The 21,198-nt window shown below is 36.0% G+C and overlaps 1 protein-coding gene across 3 annotated transcripts in view; it reads right to left on the bottom strand.

The window, feature by feature from the left end:
• The window catches only part of TPP2 (tripeptidyl peptidase 2), a 65,416-nt gene that overhangs the window by 1,710 nt on the left and 42,508 nt on the right, over positions 1–21,198 (bottom strand). The window contains exons 16-29 of one of the 3 annotated variants that reach the window (XM_058184856.1): positions 19,904–20,010; positions 19,467–19,621; positions 17,575–17,691; positions 16,566–16,666; positions 15,083–15,179; positions 14,695–14,832; positions 12,984–13,228; positions 11,869–11,947; positions 9,244–9,282; positions 4,143–4,288; positions 3,912–4,008; positions 2,824–2,954; positions 1,168–1,375; positions 4–123 (exon numbers count right to left, since the gene is read on the bottom strand). In XM_058184856.1, the coding sequence (XP_058040839.1) occupies positions 4–123; positions 1,168–1,375; positions 2,824–2,954; positions 3,912–4,008; positions 4,143–4,288; positions 9,244–9,282; positions 11,869–11,947; positions 12,984–13,228; positions 14,695–14,832; positions 15,083–15,179; positions 16,566–16,666; positions 17,575–17,691; positions 19,467–19,621; positions 19,904–20,010 (1,780 nt within the window). Of the gene's footprint in view, positions 1–3; positions 124–1,167; positions 1,376–2,812; positions 2,955–3,911; positions 4,009–4,142; positions 4,289–9,243; positions 9,283–11,868; positions 11,948–12,983; positions 13,229–14,694; positions 14,833–15,082; positions 15,180–16,565; positions 16,667–17,574; positions 17,692–19,466; positions 19,622–19,903; positions 20,011–21,198 lie in introns of those variants that run through there. The other 2 variants (XM_058184858.1, XM_058184859.1) reach the window with 2 other exon arrangements.

The following is a 21,198-nucleotide window of genomic DNA, read 5'->3' as shown; positions in this document are numbered from 1 at the left end:
TACCTGTATAGAGTTCTTCATGTGTTCTTTGGTGGGTTTCTCCTCTGCAAGTTTATTTGCAAATCTGAGACTTCTGCCGTACATTTTGTTCACCAGTGCATGCTTGTAAGCAAAAAGCAAAACCTATAGAAGAGCATTAAAAAAATGGAGGCAGAGATTTGTAAGCAGAATATATTAGTTCTGCAAAGATGAATCATCCAGATTCACTTTTGGAGCTGACAGTAAACAAGTCAGAACTAGAATAAAAATCGCCTTCAGGTACAGGCAGTCCTCTACTTACGACCACATTGAGCCCAAAATTTCTGTGGCTAAGTGAGACATTTGTGAAATGGGTTTTGCCCCATTTTATCACCTTGCTGCCACAGTTGTTAAGTGAATCACTGCAGTTGTTAAGGTAATAACATGGGTAGGTTAGGGTGAATCTGGCTTCCCCATTGACATTGCTTCTCAGAAGGTCGCAAAAGCGGATCACATGACCCCTTGACACTGCAACCGTCATTAATATGAGTCGGTTGCCAAGCATCTGAATTTTGATCATGTGGGGATGCTGCATAAGTGTGAAAAACAGTCCTAAAGTCACTTTTTCCAGTACCATTGTAACTTTGAACTGTCACAAAATAAACTCTTATAAATCGAGGATTACCTGTATTTGGTGAATACAGGGGAACCTCTCAAGTTCAGTTGACTACAATGAAATGTTGTTTGACCTGCATAATTCTAAACAGTTTATATTAAGGTTATTTTAGGACTTATTTAAATATATTTTAAAGAATGAGGTATTCATTACATTATGCTATTAACATTCAGAGCACCATATAAAGCAGGAGAAAGTGATAGCTTTCCAGTTAAATGCTTAGATTTAGCTGCAGCAGATTTAGATTACAAAGACTATAGCCAGAGGTTAATATATTTATTAATCAAATGTATATAACTGTCCATCTCATGAGAACGTGTAGAAAGCCACTGCCATTATGTCTTTATAAGAGCTCTGCTCTACTGAATGCATTATGCTAGAAAAGATTTGAATTACTATTCTGACAGCAATTCTTGCGTGCAAATTTTTTTATACAATTTAAATATAAAACACTGGTGTCCACCTAAATTGGTAATAGGTATCATAACCTAAAGATTCCTTATGAACGAATAGTTCTATTCCTCCCAACATACCTTGCTGTCAAACAGGTCAGTCCATTTTGATGTTTCCCAGAAAGTTTCTGTCAGAGTATTCAAGATGGCTTTTTGGTTATCATCTTTACATTCAGTTTCACTTGATGCAGCCCCTTCCTGGGCTTGTAACTGCAGAAGTTGATCTGATAACGCACATCCTTTCCGACATAGAGCATCCACTAAGGTAGATTTCTGCTTTTCCATCTCACTATGTGGGAACAATATATATTTCATTTACGTGAACAGGTCTCTTTCACCATGCCTATATATCAGGGGTGAAATCCAGCCGGTTCTATCCGGCTCGGGCGAACTCGTAGTGGCAGCTGCGGGAAACTCCACCCACCCACATGGATGTCATGACGTCGCTTTTTTGCGACATTTTAAGCCTCTGCGCATGCGACGGCACGTGCACATTGGTGAAGGTAAGTAAATTTCACCCCTTCTATATATGCATTTTTCATGAAACTCCTGAATACCACTACCACACAAAATACACCTGCATCCCTTCTAAGTATATAACATTTAAGAGAAGGTAACATTTCTAACTGGAGTAAAGAGACTAGTTCCAAAATACGTATTTTTAACTAGGGATCTTCATCAAACAAACAGCAGTTCTACCATCTTCAAAGGAAGAGCACTAACATTTCTTTACCCATTCGTTTATTTATTTGATTTACATGGCCACTCATCTCACAAATTTAATTTTGGGTAGCTAGAAACATAGAGAAACAAGAAATAATATTAAAAGGAGTAAAAGTCTATGGTGGTTGCTGAGGGTAAAACCAGATAAAACAATTTAAGAAAAAGCTCTCAATCTGAGAAATCCCTGAAGGAAGGGTTTTTCCATTTGCTTTTAAAAATGGTTTTACAGTTTACCATTTGTTTTCCCTTTAAATTTTTTTAAAGTACAGTATTTTTCGGAGTATAAGACACACCCTTTCCTCCAAAAAAAGAGGGTGAAAATCTGGGTGCGTCTTATACTCCGAATGTAGCCCCGCCCAGCTTCTCAAACTGAGGTTTCAGAGGCTGAAAAAAGCATCAGAAATGAAGCTTCAGAAAAGAAGCCCCCAAACAGAGCTTCAAAAGCCTCCAAACAGAGCTTGAGAGGCTTTTTTTCCTGAAGCTGTTTTGGGGGCTTTCAGAGGCAGCAAAAAAAAAAAAAAAAAAAGGCAAAAAAACCAAGGCACAGAGCTCACAACCAAGGATCCTGTTGCTAAAATTCACCTCTGGGAACAGCTGATTGGGGGTATTCTGGGAAGCCGATCCACCTGCCAATCAGCTTTTTTCTTATTTTCCTCCTGAAAAACTAAGGTGCGTCTTATACTCTGGTGCGTCTTATACTCTGAAAAAATATGGTACTTTTTTTTACTTGCCATAATCTAATACAAATGTACAAAGATTTGGGAAGAATTATTGGCTGGCTGATGATCTTTGAACATTTATTGCTGCGATATTCTAGTCTTCAATCTTTCCTCCTTGGTAATATCATACCAACACTAAAACTAGTGTTTTAAAACATAAATTGCAATTAAGTGTGCTCGGTTTATGACTGTTTTCTTTCTCATGAATATGAAAATATTTTAATTTTTAAGCTTAGAAGAGGCGATAATTGCTGAAATAAGATGCAAGGAAAAGAAGTATTTACTGGGTAGGTACTTTTTTATAGTAGCAGCATCAGGCCTGGGATCAGTCTTCATAGCAAGATAAACAGCAAGGGCTGTTTGATCGATATGAGATATCACGGTATTCGAAGCTTCAATTATTTCATTTAAACATTTCATTCGGTCCTGGAAGAAAATAAATGATATTCTCTTACTAAATTATTCTCTTATTTTCTTTTTTATTGTTGTAAGTCGCCTGGAATAGCCCCATGGCAAGATAGGCAGCAAATATATTTAACAAATAAATACGTGTGAATTAATACAATACTATGAATATTCAGTTGATAGGAGAAATGGGAAGTTATTTTGACCGAAAGCAGAAAACATACTTTGAAAATAAAATGGAACATTTACTGTAATTGTCAGTTCATTGTATAGCCTTATATCTATGCAGAAAGATAGGCATAAAAACAAGAACTTGAATAGTGCTCTGTTATTCACTAGAATTAATGTTTTGCTAATAATTATTATAGTTTCAGTAGCAAAGAAAAAAAAATCTATAAATCAGAATTCTATTATTGAAACATGTTTCTGGATAATAAATTGCTTGCTTACAGTATTATAGTCAAGTAACATTGAATATGGTGGTTTTCAAATCTGCATTTTATCTTTTTTTAATGCATGGAATTTTAGATTGAATTTACAAAAAAAATAGAGAAATTGGATTATTTTGGAGTTATGAAGTGATAACAAATAAAACACATTGGAAAATAACATAACATGTCTAATTCATTTATTCACAATCATATCAAGCCAATACTGTTTTTTTCTAGTTATAATTATGTGTTTTATAGATTTAATAAATAAATTTGTGGCTGCAATTTTTTTAAAGCTTGAGATCCAGCTCAAAAATAAATGTGTTCTGCTGAAATGGTTCTAAGAGAAGAAAAATTATCAGTAATCTCCACAAAATACTCACTGATATAATATATGGAATAAATTCTGGAACAGTTTAAAGGTGTTCAATTAATAACTTCGGTTGATTTAGAGCACTGAATTAGGAACCATTTATCTATTCAGGGCTTTGAGATGGCTCAGTGGATTTAAAATAAAAGATCTTTTAAAAAAGAAAATGGGTCGCACCTTTTCAGAATCCAGTTGATAAAGTCTTGCAACATATAAGGGGAGATGGTTAGGGAAGGTCTCTTTCAGTTCATTGTATATATCACTGGTATCAAACCTAAAAATAAATGTATTAATGAAAATGCTTACTCTAGTGCTCTATAATGAAGGCATGGTGGAAAAGAAACACAATTTGCATCAATGTGTCAGTTCTTCAAGGGTATGATATGGCAACAAAAATGTTAAATATACCTTGTCATCCACTGTATCTTTAAATCTCTTAAAGCTTCTGCAAATTCATTATTTAGATCTTTTTCTGAATCCTTCTCTTTATCCTTGCTTCCATTCTTATTTTTTATTGGAGATGGGATCAAATGATAATGAACTGAAATTATATCCTAGAGTAAAAAAGCACAGCAATTTGATCAAAATAAGTATAAGTATTTCTTTCTCACAAAAACATACATGATAAAAACTAAGAAGAATGTATACAATCATTCAGAACCTTTTGAAACCTCAGAGGACTAGAACAGATTTAGTTGAAAGAATAGTTCAAATTATCTCCCACAAATTTCAAATTTTGATTAATAATCATTCCAGAAATATTTCACATGAGTTGCACCTCAGCAAACTGATTAGCCTCCACAAGTTTAATGTCATATAACCTACATCTTCTTTTGTGGAAAAATGCAGCAGACTATTGATAAAAAAATATTAAACAAATTAGTATCATTAACCATGAGACTTTTTTCCTCAGATGATAAGAGTTGATGTTGTAAAGTCTAAACAATCTAAAGTATATGGCTAGCATTCTAATGAAACATGTAGTCTTATTATTGTCTTTTATTTTATATTAGGGTGTGGCCTCATGGCTAATAATATATTACTGTTGTTTCTGAGGAAATTATGCATTCTTGTTCAATGTTTAATGCAAAATTTCAATTCAGGTACTTCATTATTCAAAAGGGGGATAGGATGAAATCACAATATGGTAAAAAACATACTTAAATATTCAAGTAATAGTTATCATAGTTCTATTCGTTTATGTTTTAAAGAAGATCAGCCACAGCATAAAAAGAAATTTGTATTTATTTTTTACAAGTTAAATTGGAATAATCGTGAAGTACATCTCATTTAAAATCAACCAACCAATACTTAAGGAAATTTTTGTCCAGTATCTGGTTTTTGGAAGCATATAATCACATCCTTTAAGGTCCTAGAAATCTGAATATTTGACAAATCTTTTTTAAAATGCTGCAAATATTTCTCTCTTGCCCTATCTTTCTGTGCCAACTCAGAAAGCTCAAACTGCCCAAAGAGCTGCTGATTCAGTTCTACAGAGGAATTATTGAGTCTGTCATCTGTACCTCTATAACTGTCTGGTTTGGTTCTGCAACCAAACAAGACAGACACAGACTTCAACTGATAGTTAGAACTGCAGAAAAAACAATTGCTACCAACCTGTCTTCCATTGAGGCTGTGAAAATATCTATAGACCCCTCACATCCTGGACATAAATAGTTTCAACTTCTAACCTCAAAACGATGCTACAGGACTCTGCACACCAGAACAAGTCACAAGGACAGTTTTTTCCTGAATGCCATCACTCTGCTAAACAACTAATTCCCACAACAGTGTCAAATTAACTACTAATACTGTATTTCTATTCTTCTTCTCATCCTTACTAGTATCAATCTCTTCCCACTTATGGCTCTATCCATGTTGCTTGTGTCTTTACAACTTATATTTATTGTTTCCAAGTATGATTTGATTATTAGTATCCTATGACTATCACTTAAGTGTTGTATCTTATGATTCTTGACAAATATATTTTATTTTTTTTAATGTACGCTGGGAGCATATGCACCAAAAAACAAATTCTTTGTGTGTCCAATCACACTTGGCCAATAAAGAATTCTCTTCTCTTCTCTTCTCTTCTCTTCTCTTCTCTTCTCTTCTCTTCTCTTCTCGTCTCTATATTACACATTAAGCCTTAAAACACCAGAAATGAAAGTTTTTCCCAGGAGAAATTTTCTTGTGATTAAATAATTTCGGACAGAGTGGGACAACTCGTCGCAGCCAATTTGCCATGGCCAACTTGCTGTGGGACACTTGAATTATTTAAAATAATTTTTTAAAAAAATTTGTCATTCACATTTCATTTTGTCCCTACTTTAGCAACAAAAGGTACTTGTTGCAGAAATTCTGAATTTCTGTGTCTTCTTCTTGGAAGATTTTTTCAAAAAGATGGTGATAATAAAAAGAGAAAACAGAAAAGGGGGGAAAGAGAGAGAGAGAAGAAAAAAAGAGCAAACTTTTAAAGAGTTTTTGAAATAAAAGTAAAATTACTTGAGATAAAACTGAAAGACCTAAAAAATGAAATCCAGGAGAAGAGGAACATTTGGAGAAGTTTCCTAGAATCTTGAAAAACTATGTCATGCAGTCAGTGGTATCTAACATAAAGAAGAGGTGATTCACCTTAAATAATACCCACACCAAATAAAAAACTAACAATGTTATGAAACAGTCAGTGGCAGCCAAGTATCTTCCCTTAATAAGTCAAAATATAATTAAGACATCTGCCTGTATATCTACTCTCTTAGCCTCCTCCCATCTCATTTTACTCAACAAGAAAATAAGGCTACTGTCTTCAGAAAAAGCCAAGATAGTATATCATAGCTTCCGTTGTTTGAATCCTGATTGAATTTAATGTGCTTTACAATAAGAAAAATGTATAATACAGAAACATGCATTATACAAATGTATAATATATAAAAATACCCTTAGTTATAAGGTTGTTCACACATGACCTTATAAACTCAACTGTGGAAGAAAATCAAAATGCACACAAGTTGTTCCCATGAGACCTATTTGTTATATTTCTATATCAAATCTATATCTATATCAGTGTTCTCCAAAGTGGTCAATATTGACCCAGGTGTCCTTGGAACTATTCAATGGGTTGAAATTATTATTTACTACTATTAAAGTAGTGTTAATAAATGTTTGGGGATTAATAATAATCTGAAACTTCTTAAGAGGGTCAATGAACTGAAGTTTGGGGATCCCTGATCTATATAATTGACATATCATAACAAAGTATTAATTAAAGATAAATTAAAATTCATCATTATATTGTAACGCTAGCTATCTGACCCATTCCTAGAAGATGAAATAGTAGCCAAAATTTCCCAAAAATCTTCCACATTTAACTTTTTAAGCCACTTAATCATTTTGACAAGATGTTAAAAAGAGTCTAATAGTGGTTTTCAAAGATACAGTTTTAATAATACTTTCAGTAATAGGTGCATCTATAACAAACCAAAGAAGTTAGTAGCAAAATTGGGTCAGCTTCTAAAAAATAAAAAGGCTGAATGGGGATGAATTATTAAATACTTTATGGGTAGTAAGGCATCTCTGTGAATTCTTTCTTTCCCATCAGTGTTTTGGTTCCTTCCAATCCCAGTTGGACTGGACTCTACATTAGTCAAAGAAAAATGTCTAAAATACAAGTCAGTATATCAGAATTCCTTTATCATGCCTGCCTTAGAAGCAAACATTTTAGCAACCAAGTGCTAAGTAAACAAATAATGTTTTATTAATTATTACAGGAAAAAAACCCACCCACAGTTAACTTTATTTTAGCATGGAGCTGTCTCAACCGAGTAAACATGTAAATAAAATATTGTTTTTCTACTGGAATCTTTCAATCTCCATAATTCCATCCATAAAACATATAGATAAACAAAGTAAGCTACATAAATATAAGAACACATATTATGACAGGAATATTCACAAGTACCAGATATCATTAATGCTCTAGATTCCTCTTTCACAAGCCTACACTGCATGTGGCTTAGACCAGCAATTTTAATTTGACTCAGAGGGTGATTGTCAATTATTATAGGAAACAAACACTTAAAACTGTATGTCAAAGAATGGCAAATTTTTCTGCCAAGATGGTGCCCGAATCCTGTTGATTATACATCCTACCTCATTCCTAAGTCAAAGAGAATGGGTATGTGAAGGGAAAATGCAGATGGTATCTGAGAAATGCAGCATCATTTCTCAGATACTATTGAGCAGACATCACTTATCGATTTCAACGATTTATGAGGCGAGGTGGGGTTAAATTTCCATTATTTGAGATAGTGAATAATTTCACAGCTTTTAAAATCAATCTCCAATAAATTCTGTCCTTAAAACCACATACAGCTTCAATGGTTATGTTGTGGCCTATCGGCCACCGACCACTCCAGCAACCAAATCAGAGAAGGAGGTGGCGGCGTGAGAGTCAGGGTCAGCATCCAGGCAAGCTGAGAGCTCTGAGGGGGAAGAGGGAATGGAGCTGGCAGAGAGAGAGAGAGAGAGAGAGAGAGAGAGAGAGAGAGAGAGGCGGAGCCTGGGCCATCTGTCAGCCTTCAGATGGAGAGTCAACAGCCCCCAGGTCTGAAGGTGGCGGATGAAGAGGAGGAACAGCTGGGTCCAGTGCCTGACACGTGGATGTACAGATGGGAGAGGAGAGGAGAGCAGTGGAAGTCTGTGGGTCGATCCTTGGGAAGGAAGAGCCACCGCTGCTAGAGAAGCCCCACCCTAGCTCTGGGGATAAAAGGCAGGGGACAGATGAATAGATGTGGCAGACAACTATTCATTTTCTGGCTGGCTGGACTTGTTAGCCTGAGAGAGAAACTTTTTAACAGGGCTGCCAGCACTCCTAATAAAGGAATCTTTTGAGTTCTCGGCAGAGGGTCTGTCATGTTTGTGGAGCTGGGTCAGAACAGGGTAGAGCAGTTATCATTTGGCTAGAATGGTATAATATTGATTTTTTTCAACCTTTTAATCATCTCAACCTTTAACCTCACTACACTAGTAAAAATATCAAAATAAACAAAACTTCCCTCTTTGCTACAAGGGCCCCTGATACAAATACAGTTTCATTGGCCCTCATTGTTTCTAATGAGGCTGTACCCACTGGAGGAAGAAACCACTGGCAAGCAAAGAGAATTCGCTTACCGTGGCACTGTACTAATATTCCTTATCCTGTACAATTTTACAACCTGTGGTTTTCATATGGCAATAGTATGTAAGAGCTATGCATAATTTTTTTTTAAAAAAAGAAAAATAATTTTGTAGGGTAAGATACTGGTGTGATAATATTAAATGCTTCCATCACAGAATATCATTTCTATCATGCTAAACTAATAATCTGCTATTCTGATGCAATTTTACTGTTCAAATATATGAATAATTAAGCTGCATATAAGGTAACCAAAGATAGAAATAACTAAGTATATTGCTTTAAATGATAGGCAGAAATACTTATATATATCTTTCAAAAACTGGCATTCAGTACCTTTTTAACCTTTCCTTGTCGCTTTGCTGAAGACTGCCCCTGGGAGTTAGAACAACATACTGTAAGAAAATATCCACAAAACTCTATAGAATGGAGACACTACCTATCAAGTTTTTATTCACTACTGAAGAATACTAAATGTCTTGTTCCCTTTAAAACATACTTCTAAAGCCCAATATTTTAGCTTTAAAAAATAAAAGCACAAATGTTATACTATTTAAGGATTTGATTTAAATCTTAGTTTAAATAAATCCCAATATTTTAAAACCCAAAAATAGAGTACGTTACTAACTTTTATTGCTTGTACATATTCCCATTTAAAATTCAATAAATTGAAATGGCTTTCTTAAACTTTCCATTTTCATTGAATTTAGAGGTAATACAACATTGGAGTAAGTCTCATGGAAAGAGAAGCATTAAAAACTCTACCATAGGATTTGAAGAACTTTCAATCATTCAAGCCAATTTTAGGTTTTTTTCTATATATACTCTGACTTGTTTATAGTACTACTACAATTAATTTTCAGGGGTCCCCAACCCCGTCTGTGGACTGGCACTGGGCTGTGGCATACCAGAAACGGAGCCACGCAAACAAATGAAGCCCCACCTGCAGGATGCAGGTAGCACGCAAAATCGCCCCCCCCGGTCCACGGAAAAATCTCCTTCAGAGAACTGGTCCCTAGTGCTCAAAAGGTTGAGAGCTGTTGTTCTAGATCACAGCTTCACTATACTCAACACTGTTGTTATATTAGTGAAATTATCCTATTTCTTTCACATGAAAAGCAAAAAATGTATAGAAATATCACTTGGTTTTAACAAATAATCATATATAAATATATTGGATTGGACAAATAATCATATATAAATATATTGGATTGGACAAATAATCATATATAAATATATTGGATTTAGTATAATCTGGAAACTAAGTTTTAAATGATCAGTGATTAATTTTTGAACAGAAGCATACTAGAGATGGCCTTCTATATTTAAAAAATATGCTAGACTCTGACATGTTTTCATCTTAGCTGCACTGCACCAAAATCGTCTATGGTTTGTGAAATATTTAAAGCAAAGCGAAACTAAGAGGCATGGAAAAATTCTAACTAAATTAATAATAATAATCTCTTCTATAATAAGCAGGCAGAAGAAACATCAGGAATGCAGCATTCTGAGAATAACATTACCTCCCTCCAAGGGGCAGAGCAGGGGAAAAACCATACTTATTTTAACCACTGCTGAAATCTTTCTTCAGTATCTATATAGGTAAAGGTAAAGGTTCCCCTCGCACATACGTGCTAGTCATTCCCGACTCTAGGGGGCGGTGCTCATCTTCGTTTCAAAGCCGAAGAGCCAGCGCTGTCTGAAGACGTCTCCGTGGTCATGTGGCCGGCATGACTCAACGCCAAAGGCGCATGGAACGCTGTTACCTTCCCACCAGAGGTGGTCCCTATTTTTTCTACTTGCATTTTTACGTGCTTTCGAAACTGCTAGGTTGGCAGAAGCTGGGACAAGTAACGGGAGCTCACCCCATTACACGGCAGCACTAGGGATTTGAACCGCTGAGCTGCCGACCTTTCGATTGACAAGCTCAACGTCCTAGCCCCTGAACCACTGCGTCCCTACTCAGTATCTATATAGTTACCACTTATTTTGCTAAATTGAATAGGCTCAATGGTCTAATTGTCAAGAGTTACAATTTCAAATACAATTATTTAATTTACCTGTACCACAAACCTAGATTAAACAACATTTTCAGTTGGAAAATAAAATAACCAATCTATGAATGGTGGACACTTTTTTAGGATGAATTATTAAGGCTGGTAAAATCAATTCCTAAACCTTATCAATTATATTAAGCCAAAATTGTTTTGGAAACTCACTGATCAGTCATATTCCCTATACTCCTAATATGGAAGATACATTATGCTTCACTCTATGATATTTTAATATGAAATAAATATGTATATGTGTGTATGTGTGTACTGAATAACAAAGAAATTACTTTGAGGATGCACTATTGATAAACAAAGGTTTACTTGGTAACAAATACTCCCGTCTTTTATTTAGTACAATATGACTATAGCTTTATAGAGCTGTGGTGGAGCAGTGGTTAGAATGCAGTGCTGCAGGCCACTTCTGCTGATAGCAAAATGAAACCTTATGAAGTTATCATCAACAAAAGCTTGGCCTAAAATAAGGCAGTACTTCCTAGTCAGCAAAAGGGTGCCAGACAGCAACTATTTTAATAGAACCCGAACAACTAACACTATATTTTTTAGATTGAAGTGAAACCCCAAGGTATGCGGCTGGATAAAATAATATTACAGAAATTATTAAATGTAGCATGTTAACATACAATCTGTAACAAAGTGCTGGAAGTTACCGTAAAAATAGCAAAAATGCAAGTCCGAACAGAACCTGAACGGCAGTTGTATTTAAACAATGAAAAAACTGGCATTTAGTATTTGAATCTTTTTAAGAGACTTCAGGGAAAAAAAAAAAACTTCCAATAATCTGGATTACTCTGTTCAAAATCATTGTCAAACAAGTTTGTCAATTTCAATTACCTTTCTTTAAAAAAACAACAAAATAATTTTGACTTTAGGCTTTTGTTTTACTCACCGCTTTCTTTACAAGTTCTGCCTTTGAAAGCGTCAATGATCCTGTAAGATAACATCCAGGACCTGCTCCTTTAGGTACTCTAACAAACGAACAAGTGAAATATTTTAAATTCATGCTCACATCCCCATTTTTGTACCTCCCCATTGAAAAATTCAACTGCAAATTGAACTTAATTTCAGCAATACAATGTCAAGCCCAATACATAAGGGTGAAGGGGGTTAAGATAGAGGATGGGAATAGGAGGACTCTGGAAGCTACCTATTCGATCCCACCCAAGAGATTTAAAAAAATCCCCAGCTCTGCTCATTCCCGTAACCTCAGTGGAACAAAATGGGATAACTTGCCATGGTCAACTTGTTGGGGCCAACTCACCATGGCTAACTTGCTGCGGGACAACTTGTCATGGCCAATTCGCTGTGGGACAGTCTGCTGTGGGAAAATCCCATTTAATTATTTAAAATAAATAAAAAATGATTTCAATTCTTGCCTTCACATTTCATTCTGTCCCTCCTTTTGCATTCTTTCTTTAATGATTCTATTTCACCATTTCTTTGATATTAGTGTAACACTTGTCCCATAGAGAGTTGTCCTGTGGCAAGTTGGCTATAGCAAGCTGGCCGGGGAGAGTTGGCCATGGCGAGTCAGCTGCAGCAAATTGTCATAGACCATGGGTGTCAAACTCGATCACATCACGTCACATATCATGATGTATTGCGATTTTTTTTGACTTTGCGGAACTGGGGTACGTGTGGCCTACATGTCACCCATCCAGCCTGCAGACTGCTATTGACAGGTCATAGACCCTCAGTGGAAGGCTTCCCTTGGCAGCTATTCCCTAAGGCAACAAATTCTAACTATTAGCAAAAAAATTGACTGCTCTAGATTTAATACATTAAGGAAAGACAGATTAAGAAAATATATGGAAACATGGGCACTGGAGTGAAAAGGTAGCCAGATTTCAGTAGATGCTAGTGCCTGAAGGTGCAGGATAGAAGTAAATAGGCAATGCTATTTTTTTTTTATTACCCAAGTTTGAAAGTTCAGAAGAGTTACTAATCATGCTATGTGCCACATACTATGTGCGTGCTATGTGCCACAAAAGGGACATAACTTACTTGTCATCTGGCAAAGAAGTAACAAAGTACGGCAGCGTGCGATTTGGTGGCAGAGATATACTGTTTGCTTTCTTCTTCCCTAAGAGAGCCTGACTGTGGGTATCATATATATCTAAACTCAGTGAATTAGACAGTCTGTGGGAGACAATAAATGGAAGGTCTTTGATGCGATCCAGCTCACTGCTGTGCTCATGACGGATCTGTAGCCGCACGGTATAATCTCCTTTCTCCAGTTTCAGGGAATACTAGGAAAAGGAGCAATTCTTTAGTACCTAGACTCATACACATTTGATGAAGAAGATTATCATACAATAAAAATTCCTTCAGTTCAACTTACACTATTCCTTTCTAACTGAAGTAGAATATTTTCACAAAACATGTCACTGCTAAGTACGCAAAACTTAAATCTGTACATATGTTACATGTTTGAGGGCTAGGGAAGGATCTGTTACTAAATTCTTTGGGGAAAAAAATCTAACAAGAAAAGTTACTCAAATCCCTTCCAATCACAAGGTATTGTGACTTATTATTGTATTTCCAGTCTTAAATTCTAAATTCTTTTTCTAACATTAGAGGGGAGATATTTTCCAAGCCTTCATCAGATTAAACTCAGATTTTGCAGCATGAACATAAAATATGTTTTTAGGTTTGAATATTAAGTTATGCATATACTATATTGAATTATAGTATAAAATTTTATGATGGATATTTTCTGTTGCATATCGTTTATAAAAGGTAAATTTTGTATGCTGTATAACCTATTTAAATTTGACTTAACTGGATCCTGAACATTCCTTACATAAACACAGAAGTTTCTTTTTATCTGTAAAAGGGACTAAACTCTGTTAAGAGTTCCAGCTGGAGATTTGATTTTTTGTAGACCCTTGCCCTTCCTGCCTTGCAATTCTAGAAGTTCCCTCAATACTATTAATCTCTGAAGTTACACTACAAACTGATGTAGAGCCATCCTCTGTGCCCAAGTCCATCAGAAGGCTTCTGTGAGTGATTCAATTTAATGGCAAACGCTGGCCAAAGAAATTCTTATTTCATCTGTTTAATAGTATTTACATTGCTTTAAAATCCTGAAGTTTTATATTTTGTAGACTAATTATTTAAGAGTCTTGCTAATAATTTTGTTCATTTATTTGGATTAGCAACCTTTTAGAAGTGTGGAACAGATTGATTGTTATTAATGGGTGGAATACTACCTTATCCATTTGCAGACCAGCCTAACTTTGGATTGTGGTTTCATAGAAGTTATGTTTCTATCACTTATAACATAAGCTGTGACTTGTCCTATCCTGACACCATTCTTCAGGATGTTATTACTGCCCATGCATTAGCAGAAGCTAGGTAGGCATTTGTGTCCAAACAATAGAGTAGAATTAAATTTACTTTATTATTTTTATATATTTCAAGCAGATTCTTAATTTTTCAAGGATGCATCAATCCCGTCCATCCATCTGTCTATCTAATCTATCTATCTACTCATCTTTTCCCAGTTCAATAGATAAAAGCTGCATACATTTCCTAATGCCAAGCTATAAATTAGTCAAATTTATAATAAATTTGTAAAATATTTAACTGCTGTTTAGTTTATAAAATCAAACAATTTGTTCAAGAAACAGCATTATTTATCAAAACAATCTACATCCTAAACCTAAAATGATTATGAAATCATATAAAAATGACTTTAAATATATTAGCATACCTGGTTAGGATAAGCATCACCTGATCCCATTAGTTTTTTATTCTGGTCAAAGATAATCCATAATTGACTGTCAAATTCTGATTCATATAAGAGTTCACAGAGCAAGGGACAACTTGGAGTTACTTCTCCACTTTTGGGCTGAAGAAAAATCAAATAATTAAGACAATTAAAAACAAAATTAAATGATGATAATATTATTGATACTCATGATGATAATTTATTAAACTTGCTTGCCATCTGACTCTAAATGACCCCGGATGGCTCATAATTTATTATTACATTTATTTATTAAACAAATTTATATGGCTGCCAAGTGATTCTGGGTGGCTTACATTCCATAAAGAAATCATTTTATTGAGTTAGATCCAGTTAAATAACTCAGACTTACTTGATGAAAATTGTATGTCAAAATCATCTCATACAATTGTCGATTATTTGGCAATACATCTCGGGATCCTAAAGGCTTTATTTTAGCACTCACTGGTCTGCAATTCAACAATACACATTAGGAGAAAAATGAGGGTAAAGTTTTAAAGAATAACAGAATTGAAAGGGACTTTAGAGGTCTTCTAGTCCCAATCCTTGCTCAAGCAAGAAATCCTAATCCATTTCAGACAAATGGTTGTCCAATCTCTTTTTAAAAATCTCCAGTGTTGAAGCACCTACAACCTCTTGAGGCAAGTCATTCCACTGATTAATTGTTTCTGTGAGGAAATTTCTCCTTAGTTCTAGGTTGGTTCTCTCTTTGATTAGTTTCCATCCATTGCTTCTTGTTCAATTCATTTTTAAAACTTGTACATATATACAGGTACACTCACTGACTTAAATGTATGCATACACTTAATTACGTTAAACACAGTTTAACAATCTAACTTTTTTATTTATATCTGATTGATTAAATTTATGTCACCCATCTTGCAGTTTGAGGCAACTTTGGGAAGTTCAGATAAAAACACAAAATTTTACAGGGCAAAATATTTCAAATTAAAACTGTCTCAGGGACAGAACTTCTCATCTTAAACATGAACCAGACTCTCTTGATTACTTCAAAAATGTTAAGACCAAAACAATCTGCCTCAGATATAAATTACCGTATTTTTCAGAGTATGATGGACCTTTCCCCCCCTTAAAAGGGGGTGAGAATTTGGGTGTGTCTTATACATCGAATGTGCCTCGTCCACCTACTGGCCCCCACCATTTGGCCTCTGCCTCCCAGCAATTTACCACCTTGCAGCAAGAAGAAGAAACAGCCCATTTCAGCTTCAGCACAGCCTAATTAGCACAAGTTAATTGTCAGTTGGATTGGCCTCCCAACTCTCAGCTGTTTCAGGCTGCAGGGATTGCCATTGCCTATTGCTGCACGGGCCTCTGCTTCCTGCTGCAAGGAGGTAAATTGCTGAGAGGAGATTTTTTTTCCTTGTGCTAATCAAGCTATGCTGAAAACAAAAATGAAAGTAAAGCAGGCTGTTTGCTGCAATGAGGCAAAATTGCTGGGAGGCAGAGGTAGATTTCTTTTTCTTGTTTTCCTCACCAAAAAAGGTAGGTGCTTCTTATAGTCTGGAGCGTCTTATACTCCGAAAAATATGGTAGCTGTCTTGATGGCAAGCTGTAATTCCATTTTTAGTTTTTTAATTAAATCATTAAACATTATCATTAAATCATTAATTAAATCTTTATTTAAACATTCAACAGACTTCCAATGATTACATACTTAAAATAAACAGGGAATATCTTTCTCAAATATTAAATTTACTTTATTATATTTATATTCAGTGTGACAGAAAGCTGTTTAATCTTAATAACTACAGTACAAGTTATTAATTTCACTTTGAATTACAATCATTTATTTGAATCTAAATTTCTTATAGTACCTTAGTGTTTGAACCCAGCATTTGAGATTTATGCAAGGCACAACATCTTCGTATTTCAGTGTTGCCCGAACATCAAAACGTACTATGCCTTCTGAAGCATGCTGTAATCAAAGAGTGAAAAGGTTTATTTGAAATGAATTTCAGATTAATGTCAATGTTATATATATTTAAAAGTCATGCTTTTCCAAGGTGCTTCCCCTTAAGAGCTGGCAATACACCATATGTCAGCTCTGCCATCTTCACTATGCATTGCTAAGCTTGTTGGCATCCTGCCATAAATGGAGAGAGAGGGACAGAGAAAGTTAGGGAGATTATGGAGGTGATGTGAAGAGGGGGGTGTAAGGGAGGAGGGAGGACATTGCCAAGTGGCCAGATTCCACTTGGCAATGTCCAGATTCCCAGATGCCTACCCTGGGAAAGAATGAGAAGCTTCTCTGAGACATGCCTACAATCAAAGCGGTTCCCAAAACATCAAGCTGGGTTGCCACTGGAATCCAGTGACTGGACACTGACGATCCCAGTCATGGGGAGGGCCACAAACAAGGAGAATCTTTGTATGTTTGTGCAGGAATATTCAGATCTAGCCTTGCTTTTGCTGCAACCACTTATCCTTAGTAAAAGAACCTATCACTTCAACCAAATAGAATCAAGAGTCTTTCCTTCCTAGGGATGTAACTGGGGCAGGTTTGACACCATAGATAAATGCCATAAAAGTTCAAAGACCCCTTAACCCATTTACAAATCCAAAACTAAAATGATTAATCTAATAAAACAGGTCAATGCAATGCCTGTAATAATCTCTAATCATTGACTCTAATCATCTCACTGGAGTAAGATTGCTGAAATTTAATGTGATTTCAGTCATTTTTTATGAAGAACAAAAATTCACCTATACCTCCATGAAATTTGGCTAGGCATTTACTAATACTACTAACTTATGATTTTAACAATTCTACATATTAAAAACAAACAGAATTTCAAAAAACAAAAAGCAAATCGTGATACTTACAAAGTTCAGCTGAGATGTACTGCAAACTATGCCATGGAAAGAAATAGAATAATCAATACTGACATCACTGAGGCTTGCCCACCATCGGGCAATACAAATTTCAATTGTTCTTCCCTCCTGTTAGTAGGAAAAGAAAAAGAAATGTATTTCAAGTCATCTTCCCCTCTAAGCCTCATCTCCTCATCCCTGGGTATGATCATTTTGCATCCCAGCTCTTAGCAAAAATATGTCAGGCCTGGAAGCCATCTTTTGCATTGGGCCTTCAGATGCGCCAATATGACATCTCTAATAAAATGGAACTTTGAGGAACTTTAACCCTCGGAGTCTTCTTTCGTTGGAGGTGTTACTTGGAATCCTGACAAAATAGTCATAAACCAAGGAGAATATGGATGCTGAACCATAAATAACTTGCAATTCTTAGCGATGACTAAACCAAACTATTCAAGTTTACCAATAAACGAGAATATTTGCAATTCAGGGTTGAAATGAGGAGTCCTTGGTGTTTTCTGAGTCTTGTGTCTGCGTCCCCCTGAGCTGGGCCTCCTGCCAGAAAGAGACTTGGAAAGTGAGGGGGAAGGGCCGTCAGGACTTACCTCGGGAGCACCGGCTTCCCTGGCTCAGCTCCAGGAGCCAGAGGCAGGCCAGGTGGAAGAGATAACGAGGCCTCCGTCCCCTGACTCTTCCCCCCCACCCCGCAAGCCGTGCCTTCAGACCCAACTGATGGCAATCAGGCTTGGTTGGACCCTAGGTTTCGTAGGAGGAGAGGAAGGAACAACAGAAGCAGGGGTGGGGCAGGCCTAGGAAGTGCTGAGTCAGGGAGCCACACCCCACAGGATATAAAGGCAGCCAGAGCTGCTGTGCCTCTTCGTAGCAGGTAAATCAGCTGATTAACTAAGAGCTGAAGTTTGTTCCTGGGTGACTCATCGGCGTCGAGGGAGATAACAGACACACTTGGCATACGCTTGCTATTTTGCTGCCAAAGCTGATAGTGCCGGCTAATTAAGTCATCACTCGGACGGAGGCGAAGGGGGACAGAACACTGAGTTTGTTTTCTTGCAGATGTTACCCTAACAAGTAACATCATCAGTGCTAGTAAGGAGTGCTCTCCTTACTACCGTGTTTCCCCGAAAATAAGACCAGGTTTTTTTTGGGTTGGTTTTTTTTTTGGTCTCCAAGAGGCACCAGGTCCTATTTTCAGGAGATATCTTCCACTGCTTCACCTTGCGGCGGTGGCACTGACAGCCCACCCAAAAGGAGGTGTGTGGCCACTGCCGGCTCACTTCTGCCACCGCTTGCTGCCGCTCACGTGCATTGCCCCCAGACTCCGTTTCGCCATAGGAGACCTTCAGGAAAGGCCTCTGCAGCCAAGAAACGGGCTCCAGATTGATACGTGTGGCACCCCCTGGCCTCATTTCGCTGTCAGAGGCCTTCAGGAAAGGCCTCTGCAGCCAAGAAACAAGCTCTGGATTGACGTGCACAGTGCCCCCAGCCTCCATTTCATTGTCAGAGGCCTTCAGGAAAGGCGTCTGTAGCCGAGAAATATTCTCCGGATTGACGCATAAAAATCTGCAATAATGTGAATCATTGTTAAAAATGTAAAAAAGTGGAAGTGCAATGTCTTTATATTAGTTTCACTATTAAGGCACATTACGTTAGCTTTTAAATTTAGTATTGCCTTACATTCTATAGTTGACACGTAGGATTTTCACAATGAAAGTGTAGCAGGCGACCAGTATTTATAATATTCAAATAAAAATCTTAGTTGAAAGACTATTCTACACAACTTAGATAAGTCACTCTCAAGCTGAGCACATTATGACTGACAATAATCACGTATCCGTGTAGCATATAAATGACAGGTATTGACTCAATTCTTAATTCAAGGAACTTACTAATACTGAAAATGCTTCAGTGACTGATCCTTTTTCTGGTATTGAACAGATCTTGTAGAACTCATGGCTTCGGTATGCCTTTTGTTTTACTAACTGAATTGCATGGAGAATAAACTTGGCAGTTACGTCAGATGATGATGAACAAACTGAGATTTCTAAATAAGAAAAGGCATGACTTTAATATTATTATTATAGGCTCCTTTCTTTAAGGCAAATATGTATCAGAAAAATATTGATAATTTTTATTTCACAGCATTTAACTCCTCAGCAATAAATATGTTCATTATTATTAAAACAATAAAAAACCTTCTCACCACCATTACACTGATGAAAAACACTTAATCTGAACATATAATGCTACAGATAGATTTCAGATATTTAATCCAATACCTAAAATTTTCATGGATTTCAAGAAGTATCCAATAGATTCACCTTACCAGCCCAGGTTGCTCCAGATGGAACTTCAATAAAGTGCCTTTGAATTTGTCCAGGTTTAAAATGAACATTAGTAAATTTGAGATCAAAGTTTGAGGCTTCATTTATCCTGTGATTTAAAAAATGTATAATTTTTTAAATTGTAAAAAGCTCAATTTAAATTATTAATATAGATTGGAATATTAAACATTTTAAGAAGGTTGAAAAACAAGAATTCATGTCATTTTTAACCATATAAAAATATATTTTTTAAAAAAGTAGCTGGCTTTGTCCATAGTATCTAATTGAGAATAGCTGTTAATGTTTTTTGTTATACCTCTGAACACCAAGAGCCATCTTAGTATAGTGATAAAGGTCCGAGGCTAGAAATAAGGGGACTGTGGTTTTAATCTCACCTGAGGCACACAGCCAGCTGAGTGAACTTGGGGCAGTGCCTCTCTCAGCCCTAGGAAGCTGACAGTTCTGAAATCTTGCCAACAAAATTGTAGAACCTGTCCAAGCAAGTGGTAACACTGACTCGAAGGCAAACACACACAAAAAACCAATCTCTGAACAATCTCCCCCTCCCTAGTACTTCCAGAGATTCGGAATGATTCTATTATGATAGAAGTTGTAATCAAACATATCTAAAAAGCACCTAAGCAAGCCTACATAGGGAGAGTTTTGCCCTTTATGGTGGGCCAAAGATATTTTAAATAATTACAGTAATAAAATAATGTCTTTGATTAAAAAATATTTTTTTTTTCAAAAATGAAAGATGATGGGATCATAACATGATTCTGGCTCTTGATACCATTTTTAAACAAGCAAAAAACAAAATTTCAAAAATTTGACTGTACAGAAAAATTAAAATTAAAAAGTTTCCTTTTTATTACAGAACAAATATTGAGACAAACAAGTTTCCAAAGCAACTGCCTGGCTACAAGTGAAAACAAGATTGTTGAGCATTTGTAAAAGCAAGGTTTTCCTATTGAAATTAAAAACAAAAAAAACAAAAAACTACTCAGGAGTATAAAAGGCTAATCCAAGAAGATCACTGTGATCTTCTATCTATCCCTTTTTTATTAATGGCTCTCACTGCTGCAACATATATACATACGTGTATGTATATGTGACTGTGTGTGTGTGTGTGTGTGTGTGTGTATATATATATATATATATATATATATATATATATATATATATATATATATATATATTCATCTCCATTTCAAGGCCATTGAGCCAGAACTATCTGGCTCGGTAAGCCATGGTGGCGCAGTGGTTAGAGTGCAGAACTGCAGGCTACTTCTGCTGA

This window comes from Ahaetulla prasina, chromosome 5, assembly GCF_028640845.1.
Source record: "Ahaetulla prasina isolate Xishuangbanna chromosome 5, ASM2864084v1, whole genome shotgun sequence".
NCBI lineage: Eukaryota > Metazoa > Chordata > Lepidosauria > Squamata > Colubridae > Ahaetulla > Ahaetulla prasina.
Note: the sequence above shows the minus strand (reverse complement) of the source record. Positions and strands in the feature narration are given on the sequence as shown.